The 22,917-nt window shown below is 44.8% G+C and overlaps 1 protein-coding gene across 1 annotated transcript in view; it reads left to right on the top strand.

Annotated features, from left to right (window-relative positions):
* The window catches only part of COQ3 (coenzyme Q3, methyltransferase), a 307,137-nt gene extending 296,527 nt beyond the window's left edge, over positions 1–10,610 (top strand). Inside the window, exon 7 of the mRNA XM_069606406.1 lies at positions 10,279–10,610. Within this exon, the coding sequence (XP_069462507.1) occupies positions 10,279–10,454 (176 nt within the window). The 3' untranslated portion in view covers positions 10,455–10,610. The remainder of the gene's footprint in view (positions 1–10,278) is intronic.
* Positions 10,611–22,917: the final 12,307 nt, after the last annotated feature.

The following is a 22,917-nucleotide window of genomic DNA, read 5'->3' on the forward strand; positions in this document are numbered from 1 at the left end:
CCGTCTAAATCTAATTCGACCTGACCCTAACACTAATACAACCAACTTAAATGAGGCTCGCCGAATGGCTTAGTTCCCCTAGTGTTCAGTTATCTTCTGGTAGTCTTTTTTAAATTTTTTATATCAATGTCTGTTTCTTGTGTTTGTTTCCTAACACGCTCTTCTGAAATAGTGTCTGGATATCTCCTTGATGAATTCTTGTAGCTCTTCCACTGTATTCTTAGGTCATGTACTCTCTTAAGCGATGTGTCTGTGACACCTTTCCTTGTGACACCTTCGCTCACACTTGCTTGAACTGGTAGAAATATCAGTCTGTTAATCCAGCATTTCTCAGTTTGAATGGGGCTTGATCCAATTTGGTATCTCTTCCCTCCTGGGTTCTCTCTCTGTAGCTATCTTGTTCACTTGATAGTCTTAGCTCCACTACTTTATTATAGGATTTTATGCCATCCTTTCTCCATTCTTCACCTTTGGACTTGCATGGTATTTTGCCTTCTTTCACTGGTCTTTGTTCCCCATCTTTATCTACTTCCCACACAGGGTTATTCACTCTTCTCTTTATATGCTTTGAACAGTTCCAGTTCTACACTTTTATATTTAGTATCTCGTCATTATTACTGGGGCAAGTTTCTCCCTCTGTATAATGTTGCCCCGGCAGCCTCCTGCTTCTCCCGTTCTCTCTGTTACCTCTCTGTACGCAGGGGAACATTGCAGGGCATGGCATTCACTCAGGTGTTCCTCTGCGATGTTTGCCTTCTTGTTCCTTGATTTCACTGGTCTCCCATTCTCGGCTTCTGTTAAGCTGCTGCCTTAAACAGGTGCTGGCTTCTCTGATGGTCTCTGCGTGGTTTGTTGGATGTCCTGCCCTCCACTATTTGGACATGGTCCCACCACCACCTGCCACAGGATTCCACTCTCCTGCTTCAAAACAGTTTTGCCGTTCCTGGATGCGCCGGACCTCTGGTGTTTCAGACTGGCGTTCTTTTCCTTCTTGAAAGTCGCAGGCTCTGCGGCTTGTCTCGGGTCCGCCTCTCCGAGGTGTGAACGGGTCAGGGGGATTTACCTGCGTACGATACTCGCTGCTTCTCCTTGGTACTCCAGTCATCTTAGTTAAGTAGACATCTTTTCTTAAAGAGACAACATCTTTTCCTTTTTCATGCTGGTTTGTTTCAGCATTGCCTGCAGCCAAATATGCAGAGCTCGCAGTATTCTTCATAGCAGATAGTCCCACATATGCTACTATGGTGTGTGGATTGGGGAGTTCCTCACAGGGATGGAAATCGTTGTCCCCAAAGGGGGTTTTCTCTCCCAGTGAGTGTCATGACCCTCGCCCAAAACCCCCTCTGGCAAACCCATTGGCCAGGCGGAGTCAGGACTCTGGCCTCTAGAGCCTGGCATCCTCTTCAAAAGCCCTCATGGGGCCAGTCCTGGTTCCTATGGCGCCAGGCTCATACACCATGAAAAACAGTGTGCTTGGGAACTACTTTATTGTATTGTGAGCCAACATGGAGGCATCCACATAGCTTGGTCCCTAAGAACCAAGCTATGCGGTCTAGTGTTTTGGGTGTGGTAGCCTAGGGACTACTTAACCTGGACTATTTTGTTGGGGCTATTTAAACCACACCCGAGCAAGACAACACGCTTCGCGTTACTTTGCAACTTGCAACGTGACGCTCACTGTGTCCAGCTATTCCCTCGAACCTCGGAGAAGCAGAACCTGCAAAGAGACAAAAGGAACATCATTAGCAGCAGCATCTTACCTGCAGTCTTCATCTTTAAACACTCGCAGCTACTGAGAACAGCTTCCTCGAATCTGCACGCCTCCCGGACAGAACAACCTGAAAGAGGAAGATAGAGGCAACATTAAAGAAAGCAGTAGAGACATTTACAAATTACGAACTGCTCAAAAGACTTACCTGGCTGGTTGCCTCTCGGCTGGCACCACTCCGGACATTCCACTCGCGCTGAAGAACACTGCAACCTATAATGAAGGAAAACGCAGGTTAGCAAAGGCAAGACTTTGCAGCGCTGCGCATAGCGCTTACTTACCGCATCATAGCGCTCTTAATGCGGCATCATTTACCAACGGGGCTCAAACAAGCCAGTTCAACGCGCTGAAGCTCTGCATACCTAAGGGAGAAAAAAAGAGACATTTTAAAGAAAGAAAGGCATTCAGGATAGCAACAAAACTAAAGAACAGCAATAAGACCTACCTGAACAATATCAAACGGGCCGGCGTCAGTGAAGTAACTGGACTGCACTCACCCATGAAAGACAACGCGCCCCTGCAAAGAAGGCAGGACGGATAGCATGCCTAATTCTACCACAAGGTGAGGAGAGGGCGCCAGAGGGACTGAAATCATATGGGGCTGCAGGGACGATACTTACCCCAGTCGGTCAGTCTTGAACACAGTCCTCCTGTATTTTCAGGCAGAACCTTCCCCGCAGACCACATTAGGGCAAAGTTGAGAAGCATACCAGCGAGTAACCCGGCTGGGTGGCGTCCCTGTGGATACCAGGTGAGCGCAACAGTGAGGTCCCACTTGCCCAGACCCACAGGCAGGGTCTTGCTGAGCGGGCTCACCTCCATAGCCTCAAAGGGGGAGGCTCTCCCCTGTGGATAAGGGACGAACACCTGTGATTCATCACATACCCTTCCACTTACTTTGGTGGCTTCCCCATCTCAATTGATTAAGAATCGGCTCAGAGTCCACATTTCCTTGTTCCTTTCCTTTACTGTGTTCCACGGTGAAACAAAAAGGTTGTATGTCCAAGAACCATCTCATCACTGTCGGGTTAGTGTTGTTTCTCTGGCTCACCCAGGTTACTGGTGAGTGGTCGTTAATCAACCTGAATTTCCTGCCCGTTAAGTAATATCTCAGATGTATGATGGCCCACTTGATCGCCAATGCTTCGAGTTGTACCGTGGCATGGGACTGCTCTCGGGGAAAAAGGCTTCCTACTGGTGTAGAGTACTGGATGCTGAATCCCAGCATACTCTTGAGAGAGCACTGCCCCCAGGCTAACTTTAGAGGAGTCCGTCTGTAAAAGGAAGGCTTTATTAAAGTCTGGCATTTTAAGGACTGGTTCTCGATAGAGGATGGTTTTCAGACCCTCGTCCCAGTGAAAGGATGTGAGCTCATAAGAGTGAGAACCACTACAACAACCAATCTACTTGTCCCAGTGAGAGGACAAGTGCCTATATTTACTCGTCTCAGTGAAGGGTCTAACACCCATAAGAAGGAAAATCACAGTCAAACCTGTCTCGCTCAGGACAACAGGACAGGGGAGCAAACATAGTTGCTTGGACTGTTGTATTTGATTTAAGGAGGAAGGCAGTGTGAGGGGTCAGAAATGTGAGGTGGACAACTTGATGAACGTTTTTCAACAAATGCCATTTTATTAAATTAAAAGGTTGGAAAAAACATCTCACTATCTCTACCCTGACATGGATTTCCCTGCCTAAAGTAAACTAAAGGAAAACATTCTAACAAAAGGTTTCTGTCCCTCACACTTGAAGACACACCAAATCAATAAGGAATGATATGGCAGTTTAGCAGCAAAGAAAACAATATAAGTCACACCACAATAGCTGCTTCAACCTGTGTGAATTCACCTTCCTCAGAGTCAAGCAGGTCTTTCTTTAAATGTTCAAAAAGGATGAGCACATCATGTGGCACAGCAAAAAGTTCTACTTCAGTACTTTTCCTAATCCAACTTGACAACACAAAGTTCCAACTTTGATTCTAAGGATCATGCACAATGGTTTAATAACACGTTCCTCTTTCCACTTGTTCTCAAGATCTTGAGACAGCTGCTTGTCATCAACAATGAATAGTTTGTAACTTCATTAACTTCAAAGCAAATGTCTTCATCAGGATGTTTTATCACCACTTCAACTTCAGTACTGCTTTATCAAAACAAGCATCAATTAGGCATATTTCAAAACTTTATTAGCTTCAAAACAAATGTTATTGTCAGTTCGTTCTAAGCTTTACCCCACCACAGTACTTTATGAATACCCGCGATTCGTTGCAGTAGGTTTTTATTGTTAGTAGTGTAACTCATATTCATTACTTATTGGTTTGACAGATAGATGAGCACTTTCAGGACGGATTAAAATCGGAAACTTGCACCTAATCATGAATATATATATATATATATATCTTCTAGAAACTGCATAGGTGAGTTCACCTTTCTTAGTACATTTTTATTTTGGGTAGTACGTACCAAAGGGTTATAAAACTTGTATTCATATGAAAGAATTATCTGCTAAGGATTATACTCCATTACATTTTAGTTGTTTTAACAGATATGATCCCACTCACGACTGGCTTCAAATTGGGGTTATTGGCTATCATCATGCTTATACTTGAGTAATCAAATGATTATGCTTTTCTACAAAATGGATGGGTGTGTTCTACCCTAATTCAATTTAAATGGAATTTTAGCAATATGTATTTAACGTAATTCATCATCAACTTTATTTCGGTTAATCAACCATAAACGTACATATAAATGACATAATTAAGATCAGCACTAAATACAGGAACATGTTTCTCCCTTATTCAATTACCATAGCCATTGGGCAGATTGTAAATATCAGAGAATCAAATCTGAGAATCAAATCGATTTTAATTATCTAAGTATGGATATGTTCTATGCAAGACACTGCTCTAAACAGGAGAAATGTAGGCAATCAACATAATTCAGATGAACTTCAAGTAGTAAACTGCATATAAACATAATTACGGTAAGGAATTTTTCCTTACAAAATAATTCAAAATGTGCTGAGTTTTGAGACAAGAACATGCACAAATAAGTTGGAACTAATGGCATTTCCCCTTGTTTTCTCCTTTTCTCTCTTTTCTGAATGTTCTCCTTCCTCCGGAAAAGTAAACACAATATTGGATATGACAAAAAAAGTTTTTGGAATGCAACAGGATGAACCATGTTTCTTAATATGGTTACAACCTTTGGGGTCAATCAATGTTTACATATGCTATGTTGCATGGTTTATGGATTATCTGGAAATGAATTACGGTTTTGATATCAAATTAATATTGGACGCAAATCTATTCTGTTGATGTACCAATATTGTCCAACCTTGATAAACACTGATGGGTTGAAAAACATGTTGACGAACATTATAATCACTTTACAGTAGAAATAAAGTAATTATTATTGGTGGAATATCTGGATAATCAATATTTAAGAACAATTTTACATAAACAATAAACGTGATATCATCTACTCACTGATGATTTTGTACAGTTTGCGCATTGGTAACTCCACATAAGTGCTTGTTACTGTTTCTATTGTGCTGGTGGCCTTTGTGTGCTGATATGGGTTTGTGGGTGACACCCCTTACATCACTTTGGCGGGAGAGGGGTCTGGGCTTTGAATGGGCCCAACCACGAGAGTGCAATGTATCCATCATCATTTGTCATGGGTTTATGTCTGTTTGGGCATCACCCCTAAAGGTGATACAGTGGCCGTGGCTGGTCCTTTTTCAGGCGTATCCCTGTGCATTGGCTGGGAATAGCTTGTAGAACTTGACAGGGACCTTGGTTGATGGACGGTATCATGTGCCTGCTTTCATGTTTACCACGTAGGCCTAATTCATAATTTGCTCAGGTCCCACTGTGCCCAAAGGAAGTTGGGTAATGAACCGCAGTCTAGTTCATGCATTTTGTACTAGGAATGATGGGTTTTGTAGTTTGGTCACATTTGTTCTTGTACATGTCTCCATGTGTGCCTCTATGCCGATTCATTATCAGTTTGAACTCCTACCCAGATGCCAGGTACACTGATCTGTGTGTGTGTGTGTGTTCATGTAAGCTTGGAAGATGCCGTTCCTCAAGGCTATGGCATTGTGGGTGGACCCTGGAAATCAGACGCAGCAGAGCTTGGTGAGATCAGGATCACATGTCATCTGAATGTTCATGAAATGATAGTGTTTCTATTTCCAATATACCTACTCTACTGCCTAGTGGGACATTAATGCCACATGTGTACATTCCAGTGCTGCTATGATATTGGGGATCTGGATGATGGTACAGAACCATGTCTTTTCAGAATTCACCTGAGCATGGGTGGTGGTCGGGGAGATGTGCTTATGGGCATGCCTCCTGAGTGTATCCAACACTTGCTCCAGCAATTTGTAGAACATTGACTGGGACATGCCATACAGCATCCCGAAAGTGTGCTGGAATGCACCCTTGGCGCAGAATTGGAGCACAGACACCTGCTTCAGCAGTTCTGATGGTGATAGTGCTGTAAAGATCTGCCTCAATTGGGGCCAGCAGCTCTGCAATGGTGTGCCGGCTCAGGTGATACAATATGACTAATTGTCAGTGATCAGGAGGGAAAGATGGACACCAGGTATGGGCGGCCTCAGCAACCCACGTCTCGTCCACCTTTGTGGTGCCTGTATCCTTCGCTGCTGTGGCCTTGCATGGCGTTTGAGGTCAATGAACAGTAGCAGGTTGTGGATGGCATAGTTCATGTCCATTGTGGCTGTATGTTGCCTAGAAGTGTTTGAGGAAGGTGTGGGTCTTAAATACCCTTTTGGTAGCAATTATTGCCACATGTGGATTCATTTACATCACCTGGATACTTGGAGGAGGTAACTGTACTGTTTTTTGGAGGAATTACAGCCTTTTTGCATTATTTCATCTTGTAATACAGTGGATTTGAGACCTTTTTTGTGGCTAATTCCACCAGTGCAATTACCGCCGGCGTAATCAGCTGCAGTTTTTGTGACGTGAAATTTGGCAGAACAGTAAAGGTGGTGGTAATTCTGTTACCCCCCACCTTTTTCCATTTCTGTCAAATTCATAATGAGGCCTTTACTCTTCAGAACCTAATATTACTCCTTTTATCAGAGTGCTTAATGACATATTATCCATCCTCAATGTATACAATGATTTAATCACTTTTCCTTTTTCTTATGTAGAGAAATTGTTCTTAATTGTAATAGATCTTCTATTACCAGTTCCTCGAAGATGTCACCTTTTTCACCATTTTAGGGAGGATTACATTTTGATTTTCTATTAAAAACACTTGGTTGAATGCTGTCTGCTTCAATACCATAGTGATCTCATATAATCTGAGATGCTGATAAAACCAATGTAATTGGGTCCATATCATGGTATGCATCACTAGTTATTTGGCTATTTGGATCAATATTTTCCTCTGACCCCCAGCAATTCTATCGGAGTAGGAACATCAGAAATCTGCAAGAAACTACATGACGGTACTGGTTTTACCATATTATTACTAGGGGTATCAGAAAAATACTTCCTAAGCTTTACATTTAGGCAAAGAAATGTAAATCTATACTCACTCGAGTATAGTCAAATTCATTAGAAGCACAAAAACTCAATCTTAACATTAAGGCGTTAGTAAATTGATCATTCAGTGTTGGCAGTTTTATGGCTTGTAAATCATCAGCAAAACTAATTTCCCCCGTCTATCAGTCAGTGACTTTCTTGAGTCTTCCCAATTATCTTTAGTCTTCCCCTCTTTCCTATCTTGTCTCCTCCAAAACCCCTTTCTCGACCTCATGGCTGTCCTCTTTCTCTGCTGTTTGTATTGGATTTCACATCCTGGCGTAGCAATTGCATTTCTTAAAAAATTGTATGAGTCAGTCTCTGCTTGCATATCACTTTTGGATGATTCCACCTCAATACTTTTGGAGGCATCTGTGTCCAACTGGTTACAATATACAAGTCTTGGTTGATTAATTCGAAATCTTTTTGCAAATCTATGGAATTGTGCCATCTCATAATCAAACTTCTTTCTGAGAAATGTACATTGTTTTTGCGCTTTCATTTTCTTTTCATATTTGTGAAAGCCATGCAACATAGCTGTTTTGATTTTCTCCATTTCTGCTTATTGATCATTCGATGATACTGTTAATGTTTTTATTTTTTCTAATACTTTCACTGGATCTTTTTGAGCATATTCAACTAATTTATGTATGTGTTTAAAGAAGCATTCATTACTTTCAGCCCCCCTCCCCCTGTTTCAACATCTCAGGATCTGGATCACCATAAAATGTAGTAGTCTTAAGGTGGAGACCTCTGGGTACGCTCTTGACATCTATATAATTGCAGCGACAGCGACCCTATTACTTGTACAGTGATCACGTGACTATTGGACATATGTCCTAGATATATTGTCTGTGAGTCATGCAGAGCTGTTAAAAAGTCGACAACTGTAAGATCCCGAAACATTGTAATCTTTGTTACACAAAAACACCTATTATAGAGTGTGGTCCTCTGCAATATAATGTTTCTTTACATAATTGAAAATGTTCTATGATTAGGTGTTGACAAGAAACTGCAAAATAAAGAAAGAAATGCAACACAATTGTTAGCGTGCCTCCATGATGAGGATACCAACAAGCTGATCATTTTTTAAATCTTTCCTGGAAAGCACCATGCAATAATTAAATACAAAAATATTCAATATGGTAACATACTCTCAAATCCAGTAAACTAATCAAAATTGGATGGTACGAATACTGATTTGAGATCAAAATATAGTTAACAGAAAGAAGAATGAATGTATTAAACTAAAAGATTTGATGAGCTATACATCTTTAACATGGAAACCTAATCAAATGTTTTTTTGATTTTCCAAATGGTAGACAAAAACCAATATAAATATAGGTCTGGTGCTCTAAAAAAATTAAATATATCTGTTATTTGCAGATTACAGTGGCATAATGTAGATCCATGGAGTGAACAAAACCCTCTGAACATAGAACAATAGGACTAGCACTACTGATATGTTTCATCACTAGCGAAATAGGAACAGAAAAATATCATGTTAAGCCACTTCTGGACGTTACAAATAGGAATGTGATGTATGATAATATATTTGTTTAGGATCTTTTGACACTATTGTAAACTTAATAGTGGGGCTAGAAACAGTGGTAAATTCATGAATTGTAGGTTGGAATGTATCCTGCTGATGTAATGAATTGAACAAAGAAGGGTTCCTTTAAAGAAAAGGTTTTTTTTACTCCCAACAAAGGTAGGAAATCAATAATGTATTTTGTTTTTTAAGATTTAATTACGTGTTTTAACATCAATAAATATAAAATAAAAGTTGATAAGCTTCTTAAAGAATTACCACTAACAGATGCATATAATATCAAGACTGCTTTCTATATATATGGATTATTTCAGAAAGTGCTACATTAATGTACTTCAAATATTGGTGACAAAGGTTTCTTTCTAAAAGATCTTGGTCTAACTACAGTGGACCAAGTTCATGTTTATGCTGTGACATTTACTGTGGGTGGAATTGTTTTTTTCCCCCTTGTATACCATTGTGATCTCGTTCCCTGTAGTCCAATGTAATTAGTGCCCTAGAGTGTTTTGCTCTTTGATGCACAATGTCATTTGTGTGACTGGCTCATAGATATATCACCTTGGCTTTGTAGCATACAGAGTTTTTAGGCATCCCATCAGGATATTGCCCTTTCTGGATTCCCTACTGTGAAATCCCCTAAGAATTAGTCTCAACTGATCTCTACTTGGTAGCATTTTCTGCATGCTCTTCCCCCTGCTCTCCCACTCCCACGAAAGGACCAGTAGTTGTGAGCAGTCCACTGCCAGAGAAAATAAGCCACTCCAGGGTGCCTCACTACATCTATTCCTCAAAAGTACCTTACCCAAAGAGCACCACTACTGAGATGTCATGGCCACTCTGGACAGATGCTCCAGATAACCAGCGGGTCCTGTATAAACCTTCTTAACCTCTATGCTCAAACACATTATACCTATACCACAGAGAGCAATTGAACCCTCTCATCAGACCTCAAATAAGAGATACCAACAGACCTCAAATAAGAGAACCCTACACCTATATAATCAGTTTATGTATAAGTCCCAGCCAATGCGGCCTATCACCATGGGCATGCAAGGCTCCTCTCTGGACATGAATGCGTATAATACACGTCACATAGGACGTCTAGAGAAAGACCTGTACTCGGAGCTCAGTGTATTTTCAATTTACATTCAACACAATAGCAATAGTATCTTGCATTTTTCCTCCCTCTTTCCACTAGCCTAATCCACACACGTCTCTTTCAGCTCAGCCATCGTGCCTGGAGATCATTAAATGGCAGCGGTGTGTGGTATACATCCCAATAACATAAGAAGTGTCATCTAGCCATTTACTTATGAGCCTGATGTCTCCTGTACTGTAGACCTTAAATATTGAGTGACCTGACTGCTTTTATTCTTCTTCTTCCTTCTGTAGATGGGTTTCTTGTGGAGACTGTGAATGGAATGTTTTACAACCCACTGTTTTCCTCTTGGAGTTGGATTGATAATACCAGTCTTAATTACGCACTGCATGCTGTGAAAATGGTACCCAAAGAACACACTATTTCAGTGGAACAAATGGCTGAAGATTTGAAGCATCCCGACAGCTGAAACTGAATCTGTAACTACAAACTAAAATAAATGCTGTGGATTGTAACATTACAATATAGAAGAACTGTATTTGCAGATTCCTGGTCGACTCTTTTCAAATGACTCTGTAAAGGGAAAATATGCTTAATTTTGGAAAATAAATGTTGTGCCTCACCATCAATGTTTACCTCTTGATTTCCAAATCAAACATTTCACCTATGTATATTTTAACTTATTTGTTATCACTTTTCTGACTTAGGCTGCCCCCAATTTTGAGAACTTCTTTCTACCTCTAAGGCAGGAAAAAACATCACAGAAGGACCACGCATATAGCCTACAGATCCAAGTCAGCCGGGATGGTGCAAAGCTAAAAGGTTGTTTTGTCTTTTACTTTCCTGCAAGACGATTACATGCTTGTAAATCTGCGCCCCCCCGGCACCATCCCTTAGAGTTCTATACATGGTGATCCTGCCACATTTGTATACTTTGCACTCCTGTTCTTCCACCAGATACACATTTATCAGGCATTCCTGACCCCACATAACATACAGATCTGGCAAACATGCTTTCCTACCCCATTAATGATACTACTGCTGGAACCACTTTTAGGGTCTACATGGTGCTGCTGCTACTGATTTGTGTTACAGCTACGATGACTATTGCTTCTACTGCAAGCAATACTTATATTATTTCTGCTTTTTTCAGTAAATGGGGTATTGTATATTTCTTTTGTATCATTAGGACAAGCCGAGCTACTAAAGTACTGCTACTGACGTTACTCCTGGTGACACTTCTAAAGCTACTGGTGTTACTACTTGTAGTAATATTATTTTTACTAGGACTAGTAGTGATGGTTCCCCAAGTGCAGCTACTGGTAATTAAAGTAATTCCACTGTCATCAGTGCTGTCTCTACTATTACTTCTGTTGCTACAATTACTGCTTTCCATACTACTGTTAGGACCTGTACTCCAAGTACTACTGCTATTGTTAACAATTCCATATGTGCTACATGTTAAACCTCTGGAGCAAAATCTACTGATGGCAGCTATCATGCTACTATTGGCACTCATACTGCTAGCATTACAAAATAAAACCCCCACACCCCCCAGCCTCTAGTAGTACTATTGGTATTGCTACAGTTACTATTGCTTCCTCTAAAATCACTCCTGCTTTTCCTGATACTGTTTACTTGTACTAAAACTACTGGCATTTTTACTTCAGTGATGAATGTGTGCTACTACAAGCACTGCTATTACTTTTAACCACAGTATTGAACGATCATAGTAGTAGTAGTAGCAGCAATAATATCACCAGTAGTATTTGTGGTTGCAGTAGTAGTATTTACTTTTCATTTTAGAATTGGGGCTCATAAAAGTGTCGCCAGTAATTGTAATAATTGTACACATCATAATGTTATGTTATTGGGCATTTGTATAGCACCTTTCATCATTGGTATGATCATAATGCGCAATGCGCCACGGTTTAACGCCCTCTGGAACCGTAGTCCAGGTCAGTGGAGAAAATAAGGTGGTAAGTAGTGCGGGTGTGCTCTCAGTATGTGTGCAGCTATACCGAATTTTGTGGTGGCTAGCTGCATTCTAATGCTAGGATTAGTGTGAGAATGATATGATATGTCATTTATAATGTGCCTGTTCACAAGTGTTTCTAGGCACGACAAGACAAGGGAGGGTGCCAGAGGGAGGACATTCAGATTGGTCTGACAACGCAAAGTGCAGGGGGAAAGGAGAGGGGGAAGTGCCAGGGAGCCGGTCTGGGGAAGTGCCAGGGAGAGGGACTGGCGAAGTGCAATCAGGGTAGAATTGCTCTGAGTAAGTGCAGGGGGGCAGGGGATTATACGGTTACAGTTACAGCCCCTAAGTGCGTGGTAGGCCCGGAGGCAGTGCAGGGGAGACTGATCATGGAGGAGCCTGGTACCCATTGAGATTTTGTGGGTAGCCAAGCAACCAGTCAGCGCAGCACACAGGTAGGTCTGCAAGGAAGCGAGAGAGGGAGAAAGCAGAGGAGAAAAGGAAGGTGTTAAGCTGCTTCCGGAACTTCAACTGGTCCGGCTCAGGTTTGAGAGGGGCAGTGAGGCCATTCCAGATGGAGGCCCCTGCAGAGGAGAGCGATCTACCCCCCACTCTCTGCCTAGCAAAACGTGTGACCTTCAGAGTTTGTGGTAGGTGAGCGAAGGGGTCGAGAAGGAATGTATTTTGGAAGAGAGCGATGGATGTAGTGCATGCCCCGGCCCCAGAAAGCCTTGTGGATGATGCAGAGGGTCTTGAACATGATGGTTGCAGATACCGGGAGCCAGTTGAGAGATTTCAGGACTGGAGAGATATGTTCCCTGGGCTCGAGGCCAAGGACAAGTCTTGCATTCCTGTTCTGGATTAGTTGCAGAGGGCGAAGAGTAGAGGAAGGCAGATTGATGAAGAGGCTTTTGCAGTAGTCCAGCCTAGAGACAACTGGGGCTCTGGAGACATTGAACTTCTGGGGGCAAGTGAGAAAGGAGAATACGTCTGAGGAGGTGCAGCTGCTAGTGGGCCTTTTGGCAAGGTCAGTGATGTGAGGAAAGAGTGGAGTCGAAGATGACACCAATGTTTTTTGCCTCAATGGACGGCGAAGGGGGGAGGACCCACGGAGGGCGGCTGGAGTGAAAGAGGGAAAGTAGGAGTCCCAATGAGAAGGAGCTCCGTCTTACTGGCATTAAGTCAGTGATCGTTGAATGTGCACCAATCCTGAATCGCAGATACAGTCAAGAATAAGCGAGAGAGGAGAGGAGGCTGAGGGGACCCTGAAAGAGAGCCGAGTGTCATCTGCATAACACAAAGTTAGAGGAGAAGGTAGAGATCGAGGGGGGCCAGGTAGACATTGAAAAGCCAGGGTGAGAGGTTGGAGCACTGGTGGGGGGACACCACATGTGGAAAGAGAGATAGGTGGTAGAGAGAAAAGACTCTAGTTGGACCTAGGTGGGTTGGTTCAGGAGGAAGGAGGTCAACCACTCCAGGGCCAGATCCGTGATGCCCAGGTTCGCACAGTTGATTGATCAGACTGGCGTGATTGACCGTGTCAAAAGCAGAGAAAAGGTCAAGCAGGATCAGGACAGGAGGAGAGCTGGAATCCAGAATAGAGGGCAGATCTTCACAGGTGTTCAGGAGTGCAGTTCCTGTGCCTCTGGCTGCTCTGAAGCCAGACTGATGGTCATGGAGACAACCAGCAGATTCAGTGTGGAGAGGAAGCTGGGAGATGGCCAGCTTTTCCAGGAGTTTGCCCAGGAAAGGAGTGATAGAGATTAAGCGATAGTTTGCTGGACAGGTAGGATCGGCAGAAGGCTTTTTAAGGAGTGGGTGCACAAGGGAATGCTTGAGGAGAGAGGGGAAGATCCAGTGGCGAAAATGATTGCAGGGGTCGGCCAAGGCTGGAGCGAGGGTGTCGCTATGTGGTCCTTGATGTTCTGGAGGAGCAGGGGAGCACCTGTTTGGACGACACTTTTATAGATCGGACTTGTCTAGAAACATTGTCGGGTGTTGTCGGAGAGGAGGAGGAGGAGGAGGAGGAGAGGGAGAAGCGGCCAAAGGGGGGCCTAAGAGGAAGAGGAAAGCGAGGACAGGATGTCCTGAGTTTAGTTGTGAAGTGGAGGGCCAGAGCCATACAGAGGGCCTGGGAGGGAACGGGAGAGGTGGAGACTGCAGAAGGATTGTCCAGCTCCTTGCAGATTTTAAGAGTTCGGCCATGTTGTTCGAGTCTGCAGGGACACAGGCTTGGATGTGGACTCTCTTCTTGGACAGGACGGAGAGTCTGTATTGCCTTTGGAGCAGGCGGCAGGCCAGTTTGTTAGAGTATGCGCCCGAAGACCTCCACTTCCTCTGAGCCACCCTGCACTTGGGTTTCAGGGCGGCGAGGTCAGAGTCATGCCTTGAATTGCACTTTGAGGTAGGCTTCAGGGGGGTTTTCATGACCCGGGCAAGGCTGTCTAGAGCGTTGGAGATGGAAAGATGCAGGGCACAGAGGGATGTGTCAGATTGTGAGTCAGCTGCAGGCGTAGGAGGAGCAGAGAAGGTAGCGATAAAGGCATCCACTGACACGCTTCATGGGCTGATTGACAGAGAAGGTGGGTGGCAGTGCTGGGGTGGGCTTAGCCTGAGGGACACAGTTTCAGGTGAGAGGAGAGCAGAAAGTGGACAGTTCAAGAGAAAGGAATGGTAAGAGGGGGATGTCTGAGGAGACTAGAACATCCAGGCTATGTCTGGCAGAGTGTGTTGGACCAGAGGGTAGATTGGAAAGAGAGTGTGTTGCAGAGGTTGCGGAAGAGCCCAGAGGAGGTGTTGGATGTTGTGGTTTCTGAGGAGGAAAAGTTGAGGGGTAGAGGCAAGGAGAGAAGAGGAGAAGTCAGCCCACTCTGAGAGGAAGAGGGCAACATGGCTAGGAGAGAGAGCGTGCAGAACAGGAATTCAAAGGAGGAGTAGGCCTGCGTTGGAATGACAGAAGCAGGGACCCACACCGGAAAGATCAGAGCTTCTCCACCTCTGGGTCGGTTGGTTCTGGGTTTGGAGAGGATCTTGTAGCCTTCAGGGAGGAGAGTGTCAAAACTTGTGACCGAGCTGGCTGTGAACCAAGTCTTGATGAGCACCACACACCATGGGTAATAATAAGCAGCGCTCAGATACCTGAGGGTTCGTAGCGCTATATAAATGCTAAATTATTATTATTATTATTATGAGAGCGTGGACATCCAGGTCAAGGTCTGCGAGGAGGTGGCAGATGTCAGAGGAGTGTTTGACAGCAGAGTGTGAGTTGAGAGTAGCGACGTGAAGCAGGTTGCCACATTTGAAAGTTTTCCAGGGTGGGGAACAGGCTAGAGGTACACCCAGCAGAAGTGGTAGAGGGGCCTGGAAGTGGTCAGAGTGGTACCAGGAGGTGGCATAGTAGCCAGATAGGTGGAGGGAGATGCCAGAGAGGTGGCAGAGGCAGGAAGTGGCGAAGGAGCCCGAGAGGTGCTACTAGGAGTAGCAGGAGAAGGAAGGAAGCTGATGAGACTCAGGAGAAGCCTATCAAAAAGGTTATTGGGCTGAGGGCCCTGGACCAAGACGTGCCATTCAGATAAACATTAATGATGGTCTTGGATGCATGGTAGGAGGCCAAGAGGACCTCCCACTGAGTGCCACCATTAATGGGCGAGGAGGGAGAGCTGAGACAATGAGGGTTCCATATGTCTGGTGAGGGGATGACAGAGAGGATGTCAGTGAAAGTCTGTCTGGAGGAGGCACTGATGTAGGTATCAGCAATGGGGAGGCCTGGGTTGGAGACTAGGAGGTTGTGTGAAACCAGTAGTATGTCATTCTAGTGGAGGTTGTACTTGTATATGAGATTGTGTGCAGCTAGGCTGATTCTTTTGTGAGGTATAGCTGCGTTCTAAGGAGTGTTGCTGTTTGCATGGTGTTGTATAATTATGTGTGCAGATAGGCCAAAATTAATCATGGAGATTGCTGCATTCTGTTTATTGGTGCACAGGAGAGAGTCCGCATATTGATAGCTATGTAAACGTATCCGTGCAGTTGGAAGAGGACCCCTGTGCCCAATTACCTTCCTGTGCCTGCTGAATTAACCTTTGTTCCATATTAGAGGTTTGCAGGGGTGTTTCTAGGTCTGCAAAAGATCAGGGGCTAAGCTAATGTCGGGACTGGTGGGATTCAGCGCTAGCTATAGTCTTTTGGTTGTAGTCCCTCAGCTTCTATCCTGGGCTACAACCAAAAGACCCGGGGCTATAGCTTCCTGAGATACCCCCTCCTCCCCATCCCCCAGTATCAACGCCTCTGGAGGTTTGGTACTTTAGTTCTACATCAACCTCTTGGTCTAGTTTGGACTCAATTCTGTTTCGTGAAGCGTGGCCGTTTCCCAAACCTGCTGTACCAGGTTATTATCTTCCCCATTCTTTCCACTTTTGAGTTGTTAGGTCTAGGCGTGGAAGATGCTGCAAAGGGTAGTGGCTATTCTACTGATAACAGTCCTGGTGTGTTACTGGGCCAAGCAATTGCAGATCTACAGTCTGCATCCCTGTGTCTACCTGAGCAGGCAGTTGCTCGTTGGTTGACACCTCCTCGATGAGCAGTTTTATTCAGTTCTTTTCTGTCCGAATTACGAGTTCTTCCTAGATACGTGGTTAGGGACTCAATGAACTTGAAAGGTCCATCGTCAAAAACCAGGCCATGCGTCAAGTGCTGTTCCTGTCTGCCATTTTTAGGTGCATCGGCTGGCTGAGTATTCCAAGTGTAGTGTACGGTTTCAGTTTTAGGCAACAGCTCATTGTTGTCACTTGTAAGAGCTGGCCTTGTCAGAGGTCTCACCTGATGTGTGTAGTACATCGCCAGTGAAACAAAAGCAGTCCACTCAGTGTTAGAATGTAAGTGCTAATAGGTCCAGGGTTCTTAGTCCCGGGTATTTGTTTACAGCGAATCACTGAGTGTTTCCGTTCAAGTTTATGGTTTGAGTTGTAAAGTCACCTCAGGCAACTAATACACCTGAGACCAAAAGTGGAGAGAAATGGGTTGTAATGCCAAACATAACAGGGAGGGCTGCTTACTGCTCTACACCCACCTCCCCATCCCCTTGTATACAAACGGAGTGGCTAAATCCATTCCCCACCCATAAAACAGCACATATAATAACAAACCAGTCAATTCCCCAGAAAAAAAGGGGGGAAAAAAGAGTATAGAAATGCACTGTCATATCAGCGTGTCAGCCTCTGGCCTTGGGTATTTGATCCAGCAGTGTTGTGTTCTGTGTACTTCTCAGGAGGGGCTCATGAATGGGCCCGGGCAGTTTGAAGCATTACACATTCCACAGCTCTGCAACCTCGCTAGGCACTGGCGTTCAGTGTAGGCCAGTCTGGTTGCAGATTGGCCTCAAACCAAAAGAATGGGGAGGTATAGCGTGCCCCTATAATAGAAGGGATTCACTAACCTGCACCTGGATGTGTACTGGTTGGCAGTCCATGGGCAGTATGCAACTTACTGGTATGGGGCGGGCGAACTCCCACTGCATGTTAAGCTGGAAAAGGCTGTGGCAGCGAGTTCCAACTTTGGGTCGCTGATATTGCATGAAACCTATAAGGATGACTGTCCGTTTGATCCTGTACAGACAACATTACTGGCCCGGAGAGCCATTTTTACGAGAGTCAAGGCTGTCTGCCCGTACTGCCGCTGGCTACCGCTGTGTCACTTCCCCACCTTAACCCCAACGGGTGACCTGAGGGTGCACTGGGCTGGTTTGGGATACCAAACAATAGAGAATCTGTTTCCAGACGGAAAGTTCTTGACGCGCCGCACTTGGAGGGAGGGGCATGACGGCACACCCACTGATCTGCTTCAGCTTCATAGGGTGAGGGCTGCTGTGCAGAAGTGGTGGGAATGCTCCCTGATGGAGCCTCCCGGAGGATAAGATGCTAGTCTTTGGCTGCCGGAATATATTAGCTACTCTTTATAGAGCAATCCTGGAAGGGACTCTCGTGGGGGAGGATAGTTCCCGAGGTAAATGGGCAGCAGAGTTGGAGTTGGATATAACAGATGAGAAGTGCAAGGATGAAACTGATCAATATAAAATCCTACAAATTCTGCACTACACACCACACAAATTGAGGAGTATCTACCCAGATCATGATTGTTGTTGTCCTTGCAGGCTTTTGGGACTCTGCCACGCTGAATATTGTAGTTGTAAGGAAGGTGAAGTCACCCATGAACACTAGTGGTGGGGGCGGGGGAGGGAGAATCACAGAACGACATTTGAAGTTTTTTTTTTTATTATTGCATGTATGGTGGCTGAGAAATGCATTCTACGAAAGTGGAAGGGTCTGCAAGCTCCGCATGAACGGAAATGGCTGAGGGAACTGACATGGATTAATGATTTCGAGAACACCTATGTGACGATGCTGCCGATTTTCTCACACCCAAAGGATATATGGGAGGCATTCCTTGCCAAGGACTAGTGAAGTGTTTGCGGGAGTTGCCGAATATTGTATGTGTTATTCTTGAATGTCCTCGTGACCCACAACATGATGCATACTTTTTCGGTAAGCCGTTACATATTCAGCACGGACTCCCTTGAGTCCCCCGTCCTTTCTTTTTTATGTTGTCCTGTGATCTGTCCTCTCGTGTGCTTGTCGCGCCCTGATGCTTGCGAGCTCCGGCGCGTTACAAATATATAAATAAAAATAAATAAAATAATAATGCATGTACTGTGTGATACACCTTTGTGTGTCTGTATAATTTGTGCTTGCCGGACTTAATAAAGTATTTTTTATTTTTATTTTAGTGTCAAAGGCTGCTTAGGGGTCAAGAAAAACAAGGGCGGCACATCTTTCTGAGTCTACGGTGACTTGAGGTCATTCCAGATGGTTTCTGTTCCATGGCGAAGATAGAAGCCTGATTGTGCGGGGTCTACGAGGTTGTTGGTTTCTATCAAACAGTTGAGCTGGAAGTATGCCGTGCAGTCGATGAGCTTTACCAAGAATTGGGTGTTGGAGAAGGGCCTGTAGTGGATTGGTTGGAGAGGGTCGAGGGATGGTTTCTTTACGAGGGGTTTGACATGCACCATTTTGTAGGGTTCTGGAGGTAGGGGAGTCATTAAGGATGGACCTGGCCAGTTCCCCTGCACATGTGGAGGTGAAGATTTCTTTGAGGAGTGAGGCGGGTGGAGGGGGCGGAAAGTTGGTTGTCGGGACAGCAGTTTGATGAACTACTTGCTCGATATGGGGCTGAAAGAGCAGAGTGGAGGGGTGTCTGCAGGCATGTGAGTTTGTTCTTGAGGAAAGGGTGTTGAACGGGTGGTGAGGTTTGTAAGTTTGGCGTTGTGGGTGGCTGTCCTGTCTAGTGCTGTTGTGTGGAAGTGTTCACAGAGGGAGTTGCAGAGCGTTTGGGAGGAGGTGATTGGGGCAGCGGTGCAAGAATGGTTCAGGAATTCAGTGATGATCCTGTGGAGCTTTTTATTGCTGCATTGCTGCAGCTTAGGATTCTGTTACTGTAATAGGCTTTTTTTGCAGATCTCCGATTTATAGTTGCTGTGATGGCAGGGTAAGCAGGTTTGTTTTGAGGAGTTCTGCAGGCTCGCCATTTGCACTCGAGGGAAAGATTTCCACTTGGGTGTCGGTCCTTGGCGGGTGGGAGTAGAGCTGGAGGGGGTGAGAGGAAGGAGTGAGTTGTTGAGCCAGGAATCGAAGAGGTCGATGTGTTGGGATCTATCTGCGGCCGGGAGTGATGGGAGGGCGTGGAGCAGGGCTTCTGCCATGTTTGCTATTATTTTGAGTTTGTTCCAGCACCCGAACTGTGAGGGAGGAATAGAGCAAACCTTGTGAGGCTGAGGTGGTTTCCAGAGAGAGAAATGGATGGCCGAGTGGTATGTCCAGATGAGGGGTCTGGGGTGGAATTGAGGTCCAGCTGAAAATTCCATCAAGGGTGTTGCCGGCCGTGTGGTTGGGTCCTGTAATCTCTGGCTAAGGTTGCGTGCCTACAGTATGTCTACCAGGGGTTGAGTCATGGGGTTGTTGGGCGCGTCACACCAGATGTTGAAGTCACCCAGTAGGGCGAGTGGTGGGTGGGCAACTAATGTGGCTGCTAGCATATCACATAGGGTATTGACGAAATGTCTATCGTATCCGGGGAGCCTGTAGATGCGTAGGACGCTGTGGGAGATAGTGGGGGTGGGGAGGGAGACAGTTTGACTAGTAGGGATTTGCAATTAACTGTGCAAGGCTGAGCTTCGGAGAAGGTGATGGTTATGTGTGGTTTGTGTAGGAAAGGTACTCCTGCCTCTAGAGGGTCTGTTGTGGGTGATGAGTGTGCGATCAGATATGCTTTGTGTGCGATCAGTTTGAAGTCGTTTGAGAACGATGTTTCCGTGATGAATATGAGATCAGGATTAACGGAGGTCAGGAGATCAAAGATACTGTGTCTGTTCCTGGCTACAGAGCGGGAATTGTGATGTGGTGGGGGTGGTGTATTCCAGGTTGTTGGGAGCTGGCCGGACCAGGATGGTCAGTGTGACTGGTGGGATGGTGTTGGTCAGAGGGGTGGATTCTGTTAGTAGGAGGGGGGTGTGGGTGGTGTCTGCTGCCGGAAGAGGGAGCGGGCGGTCGCAGACCTTCGACAGAACTGGCGTGGGTTCGGATGTTAGGATGGTCGTGTTCGTCCCGGGGTAGGAAGGGGTGTGGCGGGTGGGGAGTGGGCGTTCAGTGCTGGCAGGCTTGGTGGTGTTCGGGATTAGTAGTCAGAGTTGGGTGGGGTGGTGTCGATGTTTGGTGTTTGAGGGCTTTTGGACGAGTTCAGATAGGGAAATGGCAGGCATAGGTATCCAAGGGGATGTGATAGAGGGGCTTGGAAAGGTGTGCCTGGTACACTGATGCAGGGTCGGAGAGGCGTGTAGTGCTGAGGGCGGGGGGTGGTCTCTGCGTCTGTGTTTTCTGTGTTTGGGTTCCATTGGGGTGTGCAAGTGGGTGGGAAGTTAGTGGGGAAGGGGGTAGGATAAGATGGGAAAGGGCAAAACGTGCCATACTGAGAGAAGGGAAAGATGTAGTCAGGGGTGTCGTGGGGGTGGAGCGAAAGTGGGAGGTGATGATGGGTGTAGGCGAGGCTTGTCAGGCTTGAATGTTTGAAGGGGTTTAGTGGTGGAGGACCCATGCTTATTGAGGTAGATGAGGGCGGGGAAAGAGGGTGGGGCCTCGGCCGATCGTGCTGTTAGGGGCTGAGGTAGATAGCAGTGGAATGGGACTTTGTCAGAACGACACTCGGTTTCCTTGGTAGGGTGGTTGGAGAGGGTGATGGTCGGGGCAGTATTAATTAAGATAGTGGGTGCAACGTTAGTGGGTGGAGGCGGTGGCAGACCTCTTTTGGAAAAGAGGGAAGCTCCCCTGTTATGAGAGTTGGATGATGTGTGAAGGTTCGTGGGGTTCTAGCCATGGAGGGATGGGAAGGGGGTACAGAAAAGTTGGCGCAAGGATTTTGCTAGTGGCGTGGGAGTCTTGTTTTTTTGGATCGTCAGAGGGCTTCTCTGGGCTGAGACTAGGAAGCTATGACGTGAGTGTATGTGGCTCGGTGTACATTTTTCAGTAGGGTAGGCGGGTTGGGGGATGGGGTTGAGGAGGGTGTGAGGGGAGGTAGGTGAGTAAGGGGTAGCATTAGTGTTTTTTGGTGATCCAGAGAGCTCCTCTGGTCTGAGTTGGGCGGTGTGAGGAGTTGGTGGGGCGGTGGGGTCGGTCTATGGGTAGGATTGTGATGGAAAGGCTGACGTTGATAAGGGTATGGGAAGAGTCGGGGGGGGGGGGGGGGGGGAGTTCTTCATTACACATTTTTGGGGGTTGGTAATCCAAAAACATCCAACTCCAACCCATGTAAATCTTTATTATTCTGTCATAATAGTTACAATAAATAAATATTGCGATAAACTTCAAAGAAGCGTAATCTAATTGTATAATACTTTTGCGATCTTCAATTCTTGTTTTTCAAATAACTTTGTCAAGTTAGAATAAGTGGCCCCATGTAATACTAATTAAAAAGAAGTTTAACATTCGTAGGTTTGATGCAGGAAACTAGTCTATCTTAGCTGGTAAAAATGACAGCTTGTGTATGTTTTAGGCAGAGATTATATGTTAGTTAAATGTCTTCTGCTTTGCGCTGCTTCCCATAAGTAGCCTGCTCCTGCCATAACCAATACTAAATCACCAGTTTTACAAAAGGAATGTGCTTTGTTGTATTGTATATTCCATGATATGATTTGTGTTGTCTGCTCCCTTTTTGCCTGTGGACTTTATGCAATAGTGTGAGGTGAATTTGTGCATTAGTTCGATCACACATACAGTTAGTTGATCAACAACTATGGCTACCTTTTAAATAGTGAAGTCTTTTCTGACTGTGGTAATTGCGTGATCCTATATTTTATGGCTTTGAGAAGTCACATTCTCATTTTCTATGTTACTTCCCCCATGTGCATTTCAAGACCATTTGGATTTTTGGTACTTTACATTCGACACAATTTAGTTTAAAAATAGAACATTCTTTTTTATATAATTGTGACGTTGCCTTACTTCAATTAAACTTTATTTCAGCATTTTCATTTCACAAAAGTGCACACCAAACACACAAAAATATAAAACATCTTATAAAAATACGATTTAAGCAACGTTTGATTTTCTCAAGTGTAAAACATTTTCAATAAAACCATAAAGTGAATCGGCCACGTTCTTACGGGAAAGGCAGAACCCCAACATCTTGTCCTCGCCTAATGTACGTACATTATACCATATAAAGATAGGTAGAACGATCTTTCTTCTTGGTATCTTTAAAATAATGTACGTACATTATACCATATAAAGATAGGTAGAACAATCTTTCTTCTTGGTATCTTTAAAATAATGTACGTACATTATACCATATAAAGATAGGTAGAACGATCTTTCTTCTTGGTATCTTTAAAATAGGACAAAAGAATACCAAATGA

This window comes from Ambystoma mexicanum, chromosome 4p (assembly GCF_040938575.1).
Source record: "Ambystoma mexicanum isolate Mex_15411 chromosome 4p, UKY_AmexF1_1, whole genome shotgun sequence".
Taxonomy (NCBI): Eukaryota; Metazoa; Chordata; class Amphibia; order Caudata; family Ambystomatidae; genus Ambystoma; species Ambystoma mexicanum.